Genomic DNA, 18,890 nt, shown 5'->3' with positions numbered 1-18,890 from the left:
AATGAGAGGTTTCTGTATTTTTGTTTTTGTCTGTTATCATCTCACTGCTTTGAAGTGGGTGTTCGGTGCTTCTGTGCACCAATTAGAATTCAGCAATATATGAATCAAAATGTGCCCACGCAGCTCTGTGGAAGCAGATAGGTAAACTCTTTGAATGTTAAACTTATAATGAATAATACTAAGGATGCTAATTTTCAACACTGTGCCTGATGAAGGTCGGATAGGCCGAAACATTGCAGCATCTTAATAAAACAAACAGCAGTGAGCGAGACAGTGTGCAGGAGCTTTTATTCATTTTTTGATTGCACTTTCCTCCTCTGCACCTGCCACTACTCAGGTGTGCAGAGATTCCCTTCTTTAACACTTGTAACGCTAAAACTGTTGCTCATTTATTCATGAATATTTGATGTTATGAGACAGATTTGAAACCAAATTTTCAGGGCTTTCAAGTTTTTTTGCTTTGACCCTCAGAAATTTAGCTTAAAAAATATAATCTGATTTCCCAACACATTTTTAGGGTAACAGGACAGAATGCAGGATATGCTTTTTGTACTTGCAAACATATGGCATGTTAATACAAGCACTTTGTTATTTTATCAACACTGATTACAAATGTGTGTTGAAAGTAGTGCTGTGAAAAGTTTAAGCAATGCACAACTGCACATGCTAATATACAGTAGCAACAATCAAATATAGAGAAGAGGGAAATAAATACAAATATTTTAGAGTGAAAGCGGTTTTCTAACATTCTCACTTGCCAATTAGGTATTATTGTACATATTGTAAAATACAGACACTAATCTGACGCACCTGCATTCTTTGGCTTCGTGAGGCTGGCCCTCCCTCCATCAGTGCCAAGACGTAGAGGCCCATGTTGTATTCACTGCCCCCTCGGAGGCTGAAGCCGAAGCCTGAGGGGCCACGATCCAGGTCGACGCTGTAATACCTGGAGTCACGCTGGAATATGAGGACAGAGTGTGAAAGGGTTGCACACAAAATCATCACTACAGGAAATATCAAACACTGGCAGTGGATAAGATGAGCTAAAGCAGAATCATGATTAGAGGAGCAGAGAGGATGCTATGTTAAGTTATGGTGCTGTCCTTACCTTTGGACGTGACCTCTGACCCTTTCTGCTTCTGTGAGCGGGGTCATACTCAGTGGATTCTGAAAGGCTTGAAGAGTCTGTAAGAGGTCAAAGTAAACGTTAGTTAAGAAGAAGAATTAAGAGTGTTTATGTGTGGGTTTACTGGGTGCTTGAGCTTACAGGTGCTTGGACGGGGGATGATAGTGAGGCGTAAAGTATTTCCCGCTCGGCGAAGGATCTGAGCAAGCTCCCGATGAGGCAGTGTCACCACTGAGCGCCCTTCTACTGCCTCTAATCGATCTCCAGGGCGGATCTGACCGCTCTTGGCCGCTGGGCTGCCTCGACGGACAGTCACAAATCGATGAGGGAGAAGAGAAGCAGCTGAAGAGAGGACAAAAAGACATCCAATAGTTACATCTACTTTAACTGACTTGTTGCTTGAGTTTTCAGTTGGAACACGAAACTCTATTCATCCCTCAAACTTTCCTTTTAACTGAAGGCAGCGAGTCATAAGTGGGATCAAATAAATTTAAAAGTAGAAAGATTTATTTCACCAGTGTCTGTGCCAGAATTCCTAAAACAAGCTGTAATTAAGCTTTGGATCATTTTGGCAGGGTTTAAATTATAAATTACTTCCCACAGAAGCCTTTCTTTACACTTCCCCCAGTGTCTCCTTGAAACACTCTCCTCTTCACCTTCATCTTCCCATCTATCAAGCTATCCCTCCATCCGCTGACACATCAGGAAAGGCTTTTTGCTGTCCAGTAATTTGTCTCTCTCCTCAAGAACAAACTGTCAGGGAACACAAGCATTGCAGCAATATTTTTATACCCTGAATCTGTCAAACTGCTCATAACAGCAGGCTTTAGATATCTTCACTTCAGTTTATACAGCATCAGTGATTCTTCTAAGATCACCAAACTGTCTGCATTAGTATGCCACAGGCATACAAAACACACATAAACACACACTGCAATACTTGCTGGCACCACAAAATATTTTTCTCCTCTGTGTGCCCATCTTCTCCCAGACTCCTGCACTGCTCAAACCCAAAAACACACCACATATCACTACTATTGTGCTATGATCCACAGGAGTGCGTAGATGAGGTCAAACATAATCTGCAAGATTCAATTCGAGTTCTGAACTGAAAAGAAGATATAAACCACAGTGTGAGGAGGGACAATTAGCATCACAAACTGGATTTGTCTTATCGTCTTTATGAAAAGATGGTTCAGAATGAGGCTTAGCTCTAGTTAGTGTCAAAGGTTTATGAGAAAAATATTGAGCTGCCTTAAAATAAATTTGCCTCCATTAATCTCCTAGACCAACTAAAAAGCTTCTTACAGTTTTTAGCCGGACTGTCTAATTCTATCTTCTGTTCTTCTTTCTGTATCTTAGTAAGCTCCGTATTACACTTTTGTTGACCCCCGTGTGAGAGTATGCTGTGCTCTGGTGACAGCTGGCCCCTCTAGAGTCTTGCCAGTGCCCTTATGTAACCCAACAGACAGCATAAACATTTTGAGATTCTCTTTCAGCTAAGGTATATACTATAGCCCCCTCTTCTGTCTACATCCCAGGACAAAAATAGCATTTTGAAGGGTGCCATGAAATGCTTGTTAACTGATTAAACTTGAAATTGGCAGGGTAGGAATATGCCATATGAGATGAAGTGTATGTCAGTCACATTGGAATGATGATCCAGTTAAAAGGTACAGCCTATAATTTAAAGCCCATCTCCAATCTGGGCCTAATCTGGGTGACCCAGGCAGAAACGGCAATCAGGTCAAATCAAAGCCAAGCCAGCTTTGCAAATAGTCTTCTTATCATGCATAATACATCAGCTAAACGTCAACAGTCGCCAAAACACATGAGTACACATGCAACAGCCATGCTCACGCACGCATGTGCAACGTCACACACACACACACACACACACACACACACACACACACACAGTGAATCACACGCAGAGGGATTGAAACAGATGTACTAAGCCACACATGCACACAAACAGACAACACACTCAGACTACACACAGATGCATCCAAATGGACTGCTTTATACTGTAGTGTCTTTTCCTCTGGCTCTCTGTGTTCTCCTGTCCAGAGTAATCCCACTGCGGTATGCCCAGCAGCCATCCAGCCTCTGACGCTCTGCACTGATCACCACTCAGGAGTGGTAGCAGCCCCCCTCCCCACCATAGTAAAATCCCACTCTGCAGCTCAGCCTGCAGATGCCTACGACATGTCGGAGATGGGAGAGAGGACTGTTGATCTTTAGCAGGATCTTTGCGAGCGTGTGCGTGGGTCAGTTCATGCTGAACTCACTGCAGAGAACTCACTGCTAAATCCCTTCATTTAGATGCCTATGTGGCTCACTGATGGCTGTAATACACACACACCATTACTACATCATGTTGTCTGCTTCTTTAAGCCGGACTCAGTTAAAAACATTGTAAATTCTCCTTAATCAGCCAGAATAACTGTAAATATGTAACCTACTACATCATATCTCAGCATCAGTTTGATCAACTACCTAAAATCTTGAACACGTGAGCCTGTGGATCTAACTTTCACAGTCAACACACCTGACTGACCAAACTTTAGAGTGCAACGCAGAATTTAAAACCTCTAGCTCATGCACACACCTAAATGACAAACACTGCACCAATCCCTCCCCATCTTTTTTTTCCTTTTTCCTTTTTTTTGGTAAACATGAAACGAGAAGTGGAGCAAATAATTACGTTTAGACTCCTTCACAGTTTTCAAAGCGGACTGCAGTCTCTCCAGCATGGCTCTTTGATTAGCATGCGCAGAAAAGCATGAAAAAAATAAAATGAAAATCCTAAATTCCGTGTCAGGCAGCTTGTAGGTGTTGAGATTCACATGTGACGACCAACAGGAAGCTAAAACACAGGTTTGCTGTCTCTCTGTGGATTTTCCCCTCTGTTGCTCCTCTGCGAGGGAAACGTACAGTGTAGCATTTCTCTTAAGCATTCAGAGAGCGATGGAGAGAGCGGGAGGTAGGTGGGAGGCAGAGGGAGAGAGGAAGGGAGGGAGAGATAGAGAGAGAGGGAGAGTTTTAATCTTTTGAAAAACCAGACTGGACGCTTTTACTGCAGAGTAAAGGGGTGTGTGTGTGTGTGTGTATGTGAGAGAGAGAGTGAGAGAGAGAGAGAGAGAGAGAGAGAGAGAGAGAGAGACGGAGAGGGAGAGGGAGAGGGAGAGAGGGGGAAGAGAAGAGTGTCTCTTGTGAGAGAAGAGCAGTGGAGAGCAAGACTGATGAGAGGGTGGAAATGATTATGAGGAAAAAGGGAGATATGGAGAGACAAAGAGGGGACCTCTTTCTGTGACGTGACAGGAGTGAAATGAAGGGGAGAACGAGGACACGATGGAGACGGAGGTTCGGGGAGGTGCTGCAGAGACAGGTGCACCTACAACCTTAATCTCACCATGAAAACATAAATGTACGCTCGCTCAGGCCATAAAGCTAATTGAACTGCATCAAACTAGAACAGAGGGCAGCCAATACAAGACATGTATGGGACGGGGAGAGGGGGGTAATACATCATGAGGATGCTGCGGTTAACCTGCTATTCATAAGCCCAACGCTAAAAGCTAATAAAGGCAGGATATGTTCCCTTCCCAGACGGAACATAAACAAGCCTCAATGTCCTGTCAAGTCAAAGCAGATAGAGAATCACAGAGTCAGACACTAGTTATGCGATAATTTCAACAAAAGGTCATGCTGCAGGGGACAAATTGAATTAAAAAGAGCACAAGCGCATATAAAACCTGTGCATAACTTTTAACAAGTCAGACCATCAGGTGAATATTGATCCCAGTGGCTACTAAGCTTTTCCATTTTGCGGGGGTGTTTTTTGTTGCCCTCTATGATTCGCACGTCTGTTGTATTTCATATCGTCGATTTTTCTTGCAAATTTGTGACTTTATCATGTTGGAGAATATCCTACTTTTTTCTCCTACCGTATGGACACATGCTGTGCACTGTGCACAGTTTACAGAGGTTGATTATAACAGCAGTCAGTAAGGAGCGATTAACACGATTAAAAAAACATTAACGTTATGCTCGGCCCTAAATTAGTCCAGGGATTTTTTTTCTGTGCAAGTTGTTAACAGAGGAAAACTATCCTATTTTGTGTGCCAAGAACTTTTTCATTTTCAAGTTATCAGGAGAGGTACTGTGTATCATTGATGGTAAATATTCAGAACATTTCAGTGCCTGTACTTTTTTACTTGATTAAAGGAGTTGAATCAGTACTTCTACTTTTACCAGGGTCTTTTCTTACACAAGTATCTGTACTTTTACTTAAGTGCAGAATGTGAGTAGTTTTGCCACCTCTGAATAAGATGCTGATACTAATCTTTAAAAAACAGGTCTTAGTTAATCTGATGGCTTCCAACATGCTGTTAAACATTGATGAGATGAGATGAGACCTAGGATGATACTGTATGCAATTTTGTTGATTTTGTTCCATTATTCCAACAGACTTCATTGTAGCCACCAAAACAACAACCAAACATCACTCATGGTTATGAAAGTGGCACACTTGCCTTTAGCTTTCACTGAATATTGACAGAAAATATACACTTGAGTAATTATGTTGTGCCAGCTTAAGTGCAGTTCACAAGAACAACAGTGGATGCCAAAACTGATTTCTTTCAACAATGCAAATAAAATCAACCGAGGAAAAAACACTTTACAAGCAAAGGGTCGATGATGCATCATGACTCATCCGGTGGCACGTGGCCACGGTGACTACTTTTTAATCTGTAATTACCTAATGGTGCTTTTGTTCACAAGGGCATCCAAATGAAACCTGTTTCCCTGGGCAGATAACCAAATGGTTCTACTGGGCCAGACAAATCAAAACTAAAGCTGTGTAATGTCTGTCCAGTCATGATGAAAAAGTAATGTTTCACAGACCAAAACATCTGATATAATTAAAGCATTTAACTTGAAACACAAAATGGTTTGACTACAGGTGTTTGACTCTCACCTTTGCCATTCTCCACATCCTGAGAGGCAATGACGAACCCAAACCCCTCTCCTGGCTTTCTCCTCAGCTCCACTTCAAACCCTCGGAACGGCCGAGTTTGTTCACCACTCTGCCTTTCCAGACCCGAATCAGGCTCTGCGACACCACCCGCGTCGTCCTCCAGGCCTGTGTTGATCCAGTCTTTGGGCTCCATGGTTAGGGTCACTGGAATCGACTCCAAGAAACTGGTGCTCTGGATCAGCGAGGAACGCGTCGGAACAGGGGACGGAGGGGTGCTCATGGAAGTACGGGGCAGAGGTAATAACTCTGGGAGGATGGAGGAGTTGTCTGAGCCAATAGGTGGGGGAGGAGGGCGGAGTAGAGGAGGGGGGAGTCTCCGAATAGAGCCGGGGGAGATGGTTGAGTGATAGACGCCTGATAAAGAGGGAAAGAAAATAACCGTAAATAAATTTGTTTGTCATTTAATAAAAATCTACAACATATAAAAAAAACATTTACCTCCTCTGTAAACCAACAAGACGACTTCTCCCTGTTTGGTGTGCTCTTGGAGAACAGTTTGTACCTGTGAACACACAAGTATGTTGTAGCTAAATGTGAAATAGTTAAGATTACATTTCACACATTTACATGATCAGATGCCCATTTCTCAAGCTAACTTAAAGCTGGCAGGTCCCAGTGGGAATGTAGTGTCACAAGATTATTTCTGTAGGACATAAGAAAAAATACCTCTATTGTTTTATACATAATTATATTCATTTTTCAGACTTTTCACAAATGTTTCATTTCTTGTAAAATGAGGGCTGTAGTTTTACCTCTTCAGGGCCCCTAAAAATATATTATATGCATCAGTCTGAGGGGAAACTCTGCTGCTTAAAACTCATGCACCCTGTGATAAGGGGTTTAAATTAAGCTCTCACAATCAAAAGTTAAGAACCACTGTTTGAACTCATTATCTACAAATTTTGTTTAGTTTGCATTTCTTCCCATTCTTTCCTTCCTGTTTGGCCCCTTTGTTACCTGTGCAAAACTGAGACTCTGGATATCAGCTCCATTGATTTTGACAACAGCATCCCCTGGCTGCAGGGAGTTGCACTGCCTCCTGTCCCAGACTCTTTTCACTATTGTCATGCTGCCTCCCGGACCGCCGGCCGTCACGCTGAAGCCGAGACCTCTGTCGCCTTCACACTGAGCCAAGGCCACTGGCACCAGCTCCCCGCCGCTGAAACCACCAGCTCCACTGCCCACACTTATGGCCCCAGGAGAGGATACACTGCTAGGACTTGCAGTGGGGCTGGTGTTGCCATGGAAACCATTGAAGCCACGGTGGTGGGGGCTGTTAGGTGTCTGATGAGGTCTGAGGTGGGATGTCTGTGGTCTGAAGAGGTGGGAGTGAGCGCTACGGGGACCACCAGGGGAAGATGAGGGCCTTCGCGGGGACTGAGGCAGGGGCAGTCGAGACCCCGACAGGGTGCAAGTGGACAGGTCGCTCTCAGATGACTTGGACGTTCCATAACGTAACGGATGAGGGGGTGTGGAGAGGGAGTTATTGTTGTGATTACGGATCATTGAAGCCCTGATGAGGTGGAAGAGGGGGAGTTGAAATCAATAGTAAACACATATTTTCATGTTAAAATGTTAAATAATAAATGGCCCAGGTGCTTTGCCTGTTGCACATGTATACAAAATGCACTTTCTCACAAATAACTGATGAAAATGTGCTACCTCACTAAAATCTCTCTGTCATTATTGAGTTAAATCTAATTTCTCATTGAGTTTAATGTGAATCTCAGAGCTAAAAATACTTTTACAGAGAATGTATGTCTAACTATGTCTTGAATTCTCTTTCTTTCTTAGTTTGTATGTTTTTGTTGTGAATGTTACATTTTGTTCACACACTACAAACCAATTTCCCTGGAGGATAATATCAAAGTTAATCTTAAAAATCTTAAATGTTCTACAGCTCTGGATCTAAGAGAGATCAGTATTTAAACACAATCTCTGCAGGCACTAGTCTATGTAGAACCTCCTTTGTGCCACATGTGCAGGTGTTACCTGTGTGAACCGATGGCAGAAACAACTTCGCTGTCACTCTGGCTGGCCAATGTCGGGTCGAGCGACTGCAGCCTGGCTAAACTTCTCAGGGAGCGAGGCGGACGTGCAGGGGAGGAGGAGGAGGCAGTGTTGCTCATACTGGAGCGCCTGTAGGAGTATGGCTGTCTGGTAGCAAAAGACGTGGCATTTCCGTTAGTATCTAAAGTCACTCCTGGCTCCATGTAGCTCCCGTCATTGTAGACCCCGTTAAAGTTAAAGTGCTGGGTCTGGGGAGTCGGTGTTGGGAGGCGAGGTAGCTGGTGAAGAGGCTGAGGCTGGGAGGTGGTGGGTGGTAGGATGGGCTCCCCGCTGTCCAGTAGCCTTGGCGCAGGCTGCTTGGGACAACCGTCGGGGTTGTAAAGCATTGGATACCCTCTTCTAACCTCTACATCCACACTGTGGCCCACAGGCACTGACTTAAGCATCTCGACCACCTCTTTGTGAGACACTCCTAACACACAGGCGTCATTGATGTACACCAGGATGTCCGCTGGCAAAGCACAAAGAAATACAGATGTGTAAAGAAACAATACATTTAATATAGTATCGGTAGCACAAACGGACACACCTTTGTTCCTGTAGGTGATGTAGGTTACTCTGAAAAGATGCTTTTATGCATTATGGTTTTAACTTTTTTGAACATTTTCATATGTTTGAGTGTGCAGATCAGTGTAGTTTGCAAATGAAACGCTGTCTGTTGTTTTGTGTGGGTGTGGACTAATCCAAGCAACTAATCCCTCTAAACCAGCCTATTAACAGATATGAACTAGATCAGTCCCTGCAGAGACAGCCTGTGCTCTGGCTTCCTGGAGTGGTAATATCTGCATTGGCATTTTCTGTGCGTGTGTGTATATGTTTGTGGACTGGATGTGTAGCACTGCATATGCGTGTGCTATGATAGCAAGATTATGATGCGCTGGTCCTGAGGATTAAAGACTGATTGTGATATACACTTGCTGCAGGAGATCAGAAAAGTGTAATCCCAAAGAGTGGAGGCAGAGAAGTAGAAAGATAGCCCTTTTAAACACACCGCTGATAATAAAAATATTCCCTGCTTCAACATTTTGCAAGATTTCACAAACCACAGTTAAAGCTTGTTATATTTAAAATAACATACTGCTAAATAATGCGTCTGTGTATGTAAGAATATGTCCCTTCCTCTCTTCAGTGGATATCTTGTTTCAGTGTTCTTCAAAATTCATCTAATGTATTACAAAGCGACACATTTAAGTTGGCTTTCCTATACAGTAATCCCCCCCTGTTCCATATATTTGTACCTGTCTTGAGTGCCGAGGGTCCGCTTGCAGTCACACTGTACACCTGGAGGAACTCTCTTGGCCTGCTGCCCCCCACAATATTGAATCCAAACCCTCTGGAGCCCTTGGTCAAATGTGTGTTCAGAGGGAAACCCCTGAGGTCTTCAGGCTGGTCTGTGAACCCTGAAAGTCACCAAAATATAATGAAACAGAGTGAGGACAAGATAATGAAGATGCTTAGCTCCGAAGGAAAAGTCATAAAAGTCTTCAAATCAGCAAGGATGGGGGGAAAAAAACCTTCCAGAACAGCATCCGAGAAAGACAGGAGTAAAAATGTTTAAGCCCTGTACGTTTATACGACTAAATGGTTCGAACTGAAGGGTTTTAGGAGTGAGAGAGTGAAAGTCAGAACACAGCAAACCAATCGCCAGATGGCACTTAACAAAAGTACTTATAAATAAATAGACATGCACACAAACCAAAGCATTTAGTGGAAAGACTGCATTAAGAGCTGACTACATTACAGACTACCTCCTTAAAATCAGCAAAATAATCCATTTTATAACACACGTCATATTCACTCATATTCTGAATCTCTTGAATCTTGAACATTTTCCTTTCCCTCAAATGTGTCTTCTTATTTTAACCGTGAATGAGATGCATAAATCTCGTCTGCACTAGCACATTATGACAGTGTCAGTTTGGATTACAGATAGCATTTGTACCATATTTTACAGCAATCCTCTCACATGCAGGTAACTCTAACTATGATGGAGATTATATCACCTTCTGCTGGCCAGAGGAGTGTACTGCAGCTTACTGAGCTGAACTAGAGTCACAGCATTTTTACAGATGAGTTTCTTACAGTTTAAATCAGCCATGCCTGACAAACATCAACAACTAGATTATGTTCTTGTTCTTTTAACATCAAATCATGTGACCAAATTATGAAATTAAGTTGCTGTGCACATGCCATCCATGTGTCGACCCTGCCAGCCTCAGCAGTGAGTCTGGCTCTTTGCCAGCAGCTCCGAGCTTTAGGCCTTAATCACTTACTCGTCTCCGTTCAGCTAAAAGCTCATTCCATCTCATTTGACTCTAACAAGCCGGCTGTGCCTGTTATTTCCGTTCTTGACAAATATGTAGTGTCATTTAGTCTGTTCAATGGGTTAAATGTGTCACCGGTGCCCTAATAATTACATTCAGAAAGAGACGGGAAATAAACGAAACAAAGAGGCTCACATTCATTTTTGTAGACAGTCTCCCTGCTTGAAGCTCGAGGACTCTGCCAGCTGGTTCTTTTTGGGTTGTGACTTGAAGAGACAAAAGAGAAAGCAAAAGAAAAGGCGCCCTTCTCAGAGACATAATAGCATTGGATAAATTGAGACAGCACTGGAATTTTTACACTAAGAACAGAGATGAGCCTGTCTGCCAAAACAGAGTCACGATAATTGTGCAATGCAGCTCTTTTAAGAGCACAGGAATAGTCTCAGGATATACACATATTAGCTTTCTTATCAAGAATTAGGTGAGAAGATTAATGCCACTCTCACATTAACACTGGTCTTATTCTTCTCTGCTAACTGTCAGCAAGATAGTGATATTGATATTTTCTTTGCAAAAAAGATTCTCAAAGAACATTTAGAAACTCACTCTATGTATTGAGACTCTGTGTCACTGTAGGCCTGCTCCCAGTGATCAGGCATCACACCTCTCACCCTAGCGCCACCTCTACTGCCAATTACACCGTTCTCTATGGAGCGTCCATCCCCTCCACTGAATGCCCTGGGGCGACCCGGGGACCGGTAGCTGGGATGGATGCTGCCGCTGACACCTGCAGAGCCTCCTGTAATGACAGTGGCACGAAGGAGCGTTAAAGATGAGAAAGGTGATATATTATTTAACACATGCAGCGAGTTAAAAGGTTTCTCCTATAATCTGAAAAAAGCTCTAATGACCTGATGTTGGCAATTCCATCAGGGGTTGTCAGGCAAAAACACCTGAGGTCAGCATCTCAGTCAGCTTTGTCCTCCCTCTAAGGAGGCAGAGTGTGTGACCATGCATGCCATACTACAAGCGGAAGAAAAATAAGCATATTTTTCTGCCTAGCTGTCCTTGTAGCTGTCCTTCAGCTGTGAGCTCCAGCGTGGATCTGAGAGGCATTGGACATAACATGGGGCATCCTGAGTCCTGCTGCACACGACAAGTGCTGCCGAGCCGGTCCACCCACACAGTATCACTTCAGAAGATGACTCAGCAGAGGTCAGGGTGTTGGATGGCACTCTCAAACTCCATCCTGCCTGTTTCCTGAATTCACTTCCCCAGTCACTGCTGCCTGCTGCCCTACCTGCCTGTTTGGAGCACGTATCTAACTATCTGGATCTCTGCCTGCCTGCATTTCTCACCTCCCACTCTGCCTGCCTCTCTCTTATCTCTTGTACCATTCTGGCTCCCTGCCTCCGCCCTTTCTAACACACAACCCTCTTACCTGCCTCCTCTGCCACCACCCTATGCCAATGCTTTGCTCCCTTACACTAATCTCATACCTGCCTTCTGTTCAGCTCTTCTGTTCTACTTTCTTATTACCATCATTCGTTCACTGCCTAAAACTGCCTTCATACCTGCATGGATGAAGTGATTAATGGGCTTTTTTAGGCCATCTGTTTAACATAATAAACAATGTCTGGTACAACGAGTCATCCATCACATCAAAGATAAAACATCTATATTGAACGTGTGTTGGCTATTCGAGAGTTTAATTCATGACACTTTCTGCTTCCGTATTACATGAGGTCTTTTTTCCCTACCTTCCTTGTGACGTACTCGCCTATGTGCCCACCTCCTTGCCTGCTTGCCATGAAGGCAGCCCGACCTTCCTTTGGAGGTGATCCAGCGATCGATGAGGCCACAGGCCCACTGAGAGTTTTGAGCATACTAATCGTGCTAATGATTGATTAATTTGGGTATCAGCAACTGAAGCTATAGATAGGGGGCAATGCAGTATTTAACTGTTGGGTACTGCACAGAGCAAAACCAATAGGTGTTTTTTAATGGTGATTAATCTTTGCATCTTGAACTATAAAAAAAACCCTGAATAACTATGTGAAACCCCACTTAAAGGTAGAGTCAGTCATTCTGGAGAAGGATTGTTGCTATTTGAATTAAACATCCAAACCAACCAAAATTGTTTGTGTGTTAGCTCCACGGTAAGAAATCAACATTGTTTGTATTGATTGACTCATTTATATGGTTAATTGGTTGAAAACACATATACAGCAGGATATTTGTGTGATTTAAACAGCTGACTAAATGCAACAGAACCAGACTCGACCTCCCGATAGTTAGTTTTTTTCAAGCAGACCAAGTTTAGTGACACTTGCCTGACAGACCTGAGTCATCCTCGCTGTTCTCTCCGTCTTCTGCAGCCTTCTCCAGGTTGCTGAGCGATTTGCTGCGTGTGCGGAAGTTTCTGAGCAGGTTTCGATGTTCCTGATAGGTTATGGGGGGGCTCTCTGCACTGATGTGAACGGGCCGAGGTGTGCCGTAGTAATTCCCTGAGACAGAGAAGGACAGGGGAAAGACGTGTCGCCTTGAGAAACTGAATTGCAATGAGTATATAAAAACTGCAAAATAAAAAGTGCACATATACTTGAAACAGGTGTCATAACTGATACCATTACTGAAATGGAAATTCTGTGTGTAAAAGTCAGTGACATAAATCTAAAGACGGTCAGTAACAGCAGCCAGTCTGCATTAACATCTTACTGAGGTCCAATCTTATATGAGTTCATGAGGTAAATATTTTATATTCAGATATTCAGTAACAAAGCAGGTCGATGACATTATGCTCACATACTAAATATCTATATGTACATGTGCATTATGTGTCCCCTGAGGTCATCTGCTGTATACGTTTTATATTTCCAATCCCAGCCATCTGCTACAGCTGCTAAAAAAGAAATGAAATTACCCCCACCCGTACATTTGGCTCGTGGAGATCCAAATGGGTTCAGGGGAAACATTAGATTACTGAACTCAACAACAAGGTCACCAGCCGTCACCATTTACTGCGGTTTCTGCAGGCTACTGCACGCACAAAGCTGCAGATACTCCTGATTGCTTTGCTGTAGCAATGTGTCTGTCAATGTCACATGTAAGGCAGGTGAGGATGACATTTATTGCTCCCATTAATCTCTTATAAATTATGGATGCTAATGTATGGAGGCTTTTTAATCAGTGGCAGCACTCTGACCCTTACGTGGGGAGGATTCTGTGAGGTACATATGAGTTGAGAAACACACGATGGCATTAATATGCATAAGAGATAGCTTTCCTGCAGACTGTCCTCCTATTATTAGCTATGGAAGCCTCATTCATCACAAACCAAAACTGTCAATACATTGGTAAGGGACACATGGAGTATATGAAAAAGAAGAGGAATAGATTAATAATTGTTAAAATAAAGGTATACCTTTCTTGCTGAGAATTAGATGAGATAATCAATTCAACTCATTGTGTGCTATCAATGAGGCTTCAGCCAGCAGCTGTTTAGCTTAGCATAGTATGAAGACTGGCTCTGTCCAAAGGCAAAACAGTCTGACTAGTACCAGCACCTCTAAAGTTCAGATATTGACACTCTATATCTTGTTTGTTTGTAAAAAAAAAAGCATGAGTAAATCAACTGCAAGTTGTGGTTTCACAGATGTTTATGTGCTGAAGTTTTCCTGAAGCCTTGTCGTCACCTTGAGGTTCCCATCTGAACTACATTTAGACAGCTACACTAGCTGTTTATTCTGTTTCCAGTCTTTATGCTAAGCTAAGCTGATAGTTTCTTGGTTCCAGTAACATATTTAACAGACAGACATCTAATATTGAGCAAGAAAGTAAGTAAATGTATTTCCCAAAATGTAGAGCTATTTTCTTTTATATACAACACAAAGATTGTACTTCAACTGAATTGACTATGAATTACTATAAAAATGCAACTATAATAATTATCATTTAGAACAATGTATAATTGTAGCTTGGTGCATTCAGTTGTAACTAATAATTCAATTAAATGGTGTTTATATAATGTTCAAGTAATTAAATACAGAAAATTCAGAGCACAAGTAATCAAGAAAAGAAAATGCACAGAGTGTGTTATAATTAAAAGCATTTGGATAAACTGTACACTCTGCACTACATAATGAATCACCACGCAGTCAGTTTTCCTGGGCAATGTTCAGCTAATTCAGCCTCACCTTTGAACTTTCCACTTTCAAGCAGCGCTCCTGACTCCTCCAAAGAGAAGAACTCCTCAATGGAGACAAAATTGTAGTCTACTCCTGAGATTTCCCCATCTCTGGGCTGTCTGGTTGTACCTGGGAGAGGAAGACAGGAGAAAATATAGTGTCATAAATCAGAGCTATGAGTCCAGAAATGCTGCTACCTCTAATGTGGATGATATGTCAATTAATCAAGAGCTTTTCCTCTCATCTGGATCTGGTTGTGATGATGAATCATCATTAGCTGTCTCACTGACTTCAGTGTTTAAACAAAATAGCAATTCAGCAAGCTATAAATAGTCCCAGCATTACATTAGTTTGGCAAATTATACAGACATACTCCAACAAAAATAGCTTTATATTGGCTGTAAGTGCAGTTATAAACCATTTTAAAAGTACTGATCTAATTTAATTACAGCATTAATGAACAATAACAATCACTAGTGACCTCTTTAATTACAGCATTGTACAATCAGTCTAAAGGCAACAGAGCATCCACACACAAACCAAAACGTGCCCTTTGGCTTGAAGAGCACTATGACGACGGTAGACATTTACCAGGGCCTCTTTATTATGAACAGATCAATAAGAACAGAATTAAACATTAATGAGGCACTGTGAAAGTCTTAAAGTCTTTCTATCACCATGGCAAAGATGGAGCACTCAGATGATCAATGATCTGTCATCATAATTGATTCACAGTGACCTTTGCCTGGAAGAAAGAGTCCAAACCACAGCAGGAAAACACTCACATCACTACAGGATCATTGAGATAAGTCTAAATGCTCGCTTTGTTTTGACCAAGATCACCTAATCAGTAAATATATGTACAGACATGTGGTGCGTAATATATCACATTTTATGTTACTCATTAAGTTAAATCTGGTAGGAAATGTTTAATTCACAAGTTGAGCTACGATGCACATCTTCTGACATTGAGGCAAGTAATTCCTCTCCAAAGACAAAATCATACCAAGCCTCAACTAAGGACAAATCTCTGCGCTTCTCCTGGAGGACCACATGTGATGTCAGTGTGGGGTCGGCAGGAGGGAGTCACACCCAGCTACCCTATAAAACCCATGATTAATGCACTGCTGTCCTGGGAGCAGCTCTCCCAGCCACAATGACACATGCAGGACTGAACAGAGCATACACACACACACACACACACACACACACACACACACACACACACACACACACACGCACACATAAAAAACCCCACATGAACAGCCAACTCACACAAGGACTAGACTGACATTAACATTAAAGAGAGCCTCTGCATCAGCCTGACCTCTTCTTCCTGTAGCACCAAGTGTGTTTACTGTACGTGTCCCGATCAGTCACAGGCAACGACCCACCACCTTCTAATATGATTACCAGCAGAGAAGCAAGGAACTGTAGCGACAGTTGTAATGACATTGTAGTTGAGCTAACAGAAGGGCTAACTTGTTTTGACTACTTTTTAATCACAGTAAACTCAAAAGCTACATTTCATAGCTTACAAAGGTACAGGTTTAGGCAATACACAGACCTATCAAAAACAACAAAATACATTTATGTTAAGGGCTGAAACTATTAATTATTTTCATTATAAATTAATCATTTAGCCTAAGAAATGTGAGAAAATATTGAAAATGATCATATTTGCATTAAACTAATCAACTGATCGTCTGATTGTTTTAGTTCTAGTTGAGTTTTTCCCATGTTGTGCCATGTGCTCTATGCTTCCCTGAGAAGGACAGTTTTCTTCAGAGAGGCCCTCTCTTCCTGGCTTATTAAGAAACTGTCTGCTGCTTTTAAAGGAGATGAAAAGCGCTGATGTGATTGACTATCATTACAGCTCACCCCAAACCCCATGCTGACACTGTATCTAATAATGTCTTCATTCTATCCAGCCTCTTTTCCAGCTTGTGCCAAACTGTGACTGCCCTATAGGGTTGTACTTGCACCTCTGGTCTCCAAAAATGGGAAAAACCAACTAGTCAAATCCACATGTACTTGTGCGGTTAAAGGAAATAAGACGTCTCTGTGTCTAATTAAAGATCTGATTGCAAATATCCTGATGACATGTGACATGTGAATTATTCTTCTCCTCCACTCAGGACACGCAGTATCTCTCCGGCTGATATGGTGTGAGGCAGGGATTCAATATCTATGCACCCTCCTCGGAGATATATATGACATGTCAGCGGGGGGACAAGATGGATTATTGACATCTTCTTCTTCTTCCTTGCCTGTCCCTGTAGGCGCCACACACGGATCCCCAGGGACAGGGGTGAGATAGGGATTGAAGAGGTAATTACACAGGCCTCTGTATCAACACCCAGAGAGAGCTGTCTGTCAAGATCATTGCACACAAATAGCTAACAATGAATGCCACAGTTGAAAAGGCCACAGATGGTCTGCCTGACAACACTGTAGCAAGCATATTAGAATAACTAAATGATGAGGTTTCTTATCTCTGACTCACTCTGAAGACAATTAGAAAAGTCTTTTATGGAGGAGAAGGAGACACAGCCAGCCTTGAAACCATGACATTGGCTCTGAATCCTCCAAGGGCACATGTTCAAATGGTTACTGTGATTATAGAAATATGGATGGGAAAGTTCAGGAGGGTAATGTGAGGTCTGCAAGCCCTGCACACAGAAGAAATTGGTATGAATTAAGAGACGAAAAGGGTAAAGCTACCCTTTTGTCATAGTCATGAAATAGCTTTATTAGATTTAAAAAAAAAACTTTATTATATAAAATAGTCTAGATTTTGATTTGATTTTTTTATTAACGTGTCTAGACTAGAAAAGTACTCACTGAACATACAGTAACTGCGTTGTCTATCTAGACGTTTACACCTCAAACAGTACACATCCTGTCTGTCTCAGTATGAGCAACAGAGCCATTAGACTGCAGTCAGCCCCTCCTCCATTTTGGCACTGATAGACATTTGCTTTTAATTTAATTCCCCCTCTAGATTATTGATACAGTAGTCGGCATTTACTTAATTCTGTCATTCATTTCCATTTTTATGCACTGTCCTCCTGACTGGGCTTTTGTATTGATATTACCTGCATCAGAGCCAGCTCCAACATCAGAGCACATTGTCTCATCAAAAGGATTCAAGGATTAAGATACTCTCTAAATAGCACTGGTGTACTACATGGTGTCAGAAGAAGAAATAGCATCTAAATGACAAAAAAAAAAAAAAATCCAAGTCAACTCTGAAGCTTCGTCATACTTTCTATGCTTCCTTAGAGTAAAAAAGAAAAAGAAAAAGAATAATCCCTGAACTTCTGAAGCTGATTAATCTTTACATTATGCAATTAAGTTTTAATAATCAACAAAATAATAAACTACATCAAGAAGTCTCCTGACACAGGAGGAACATACATATGGTCCTGAAGGGGGCCACAATGAGCCAGTGATGAAATCTCCTCAGCTTCAAGCCCCTGCTACATCAAGCACAGCTGCCTCCCCGAGAGAAAAACAACAAAAGGAAGAAAAGTCTGTGTCTATATGTACATGTGGTATAAAATGAGATGTGACGGTTTTCCACACCGTCTCAGGATCAGGAGAGTATGTGTGTGTTGGTAGGGTTAGGGTGGAGGCATGAGAACAACAGCATCTTACTGTGTCATCTCCAGCAGATCAGAGGATTACACACCCGCGGCTGAGCCTGCCTTATTGTCACTCTACTGAAAGAAATGACTCAGACACAGGAAGTTGATTCAAAAGTTATAAACCACCTGCAGGGGAAGACTGGTCTGGCCAACTTTATGCAATATATTCAAATATCCTGTCAATCAATAAGATGTATATACAGTGAATGAGTTTAAAACCTTCCCTGACCAAATATCAAATTGCTTATTAATCTGATTTTCCATCCAGCTCTGATTAGAAGATGGCTAAAAGCACTAATGTTTATATGAGCATTTCACTGTCTGAGCAGCTGCCTGTGGTCGTAACAGGATGCACACATGGCTAAGTAATGAGAAAGCTTGAATACAATTGCATAATATGAGTACACATATTGTACGCTAAGAGAGACAGTTTTATCTTTCTTGCCGTTTTGACCTGTGCCTTGTTCTGTCAGTGTGTAGTGTTGCATGGTGGCAGACTGTCCCCCATGACCTACTTCCCGACTATAGGAGAGATTAGCAGCAACTCCA

At 42.2% G+C, this 18,890-nt stretch overlaps 1 protein-coding gene across 1 annotated transcript in view; it reads right to left on the bottom strand.

Moving 5' to 3' along the window:
- The window catches only part of LOC128357372 (membrane-associated guanylate kinase, WW and PDZ domain-containing protein 2), a 35,921-nt gene that overhangs the window by 1,581 nt on the left and 15,450 nt on the right, over window positions 1-18,890 (bottom strand). The window contains exons 4-16 of the mRNA XM_053317709.1: window positions 14,701-14,820; window positions 12,847-13,011; window positions 11,111-11,303; window positions 10,700-10,770; window positions 9,479-9,640; window positions 8,163-8,691; window positions 7,128-7,683; window positions 6,609-6,672; window positions 6,112-6,524; window positions 3,834-3,897; window positions 1,268-1,468; window positions 1,109-1,185; window positions 811-957 (exon numbers count right to left, since the gene is read on the bottom strand). Of these exons, the coding sequence (XP_053173684.1) occupies window positions 811-957; window positions 1,109-1,185; window positions 1,268-1,468; window positions 3,834-3,897; window positions 6,112-6,524; window positions 6,609-6,672; window positions 7,128-7,683; window positions 8,163-8,691; window positions 9,479-9,640; window positions 10,700-10,770; window positions 11,111-11,303; window positions 12,847-13,011; window positions 14,701-14,820 (2,762 nt within the window). The remainder of the gene's footprint in view (window positions 1-810; window positions 958-1,108; window positions 1,186-1,267; window positions 1,469-3,833; window positions 3,898-6,111; window positions 6,525-6,608; window positions 6,673-7,127; window positions 7,684-8,162; window positions 8,692-9,478; window positions 9,641-10,699; window positions 10,771-11,110; window positions 11,304-12,846; window positions 13,012-14,700; window positions 14,821-18,890) is intronic.

This window comes from Scomber japonicus, chromosome 4 (assembly GCF_027409825.1).
Source record: "Scomber japonicus isolate fScoJap1 chromosome 4, fScoJap1.pri, whole genome shotgun sequence".
NCBI lineage: Eukaryota > Metazoa > Chordata > Actinopteri > Scombriformes > Scombridae > Scomber > Scomber japonicus.
Note: the sequence above shows the minus strand (reverse complement) of the source record. Positions and strands in the feature narration are given on the sequence as shown.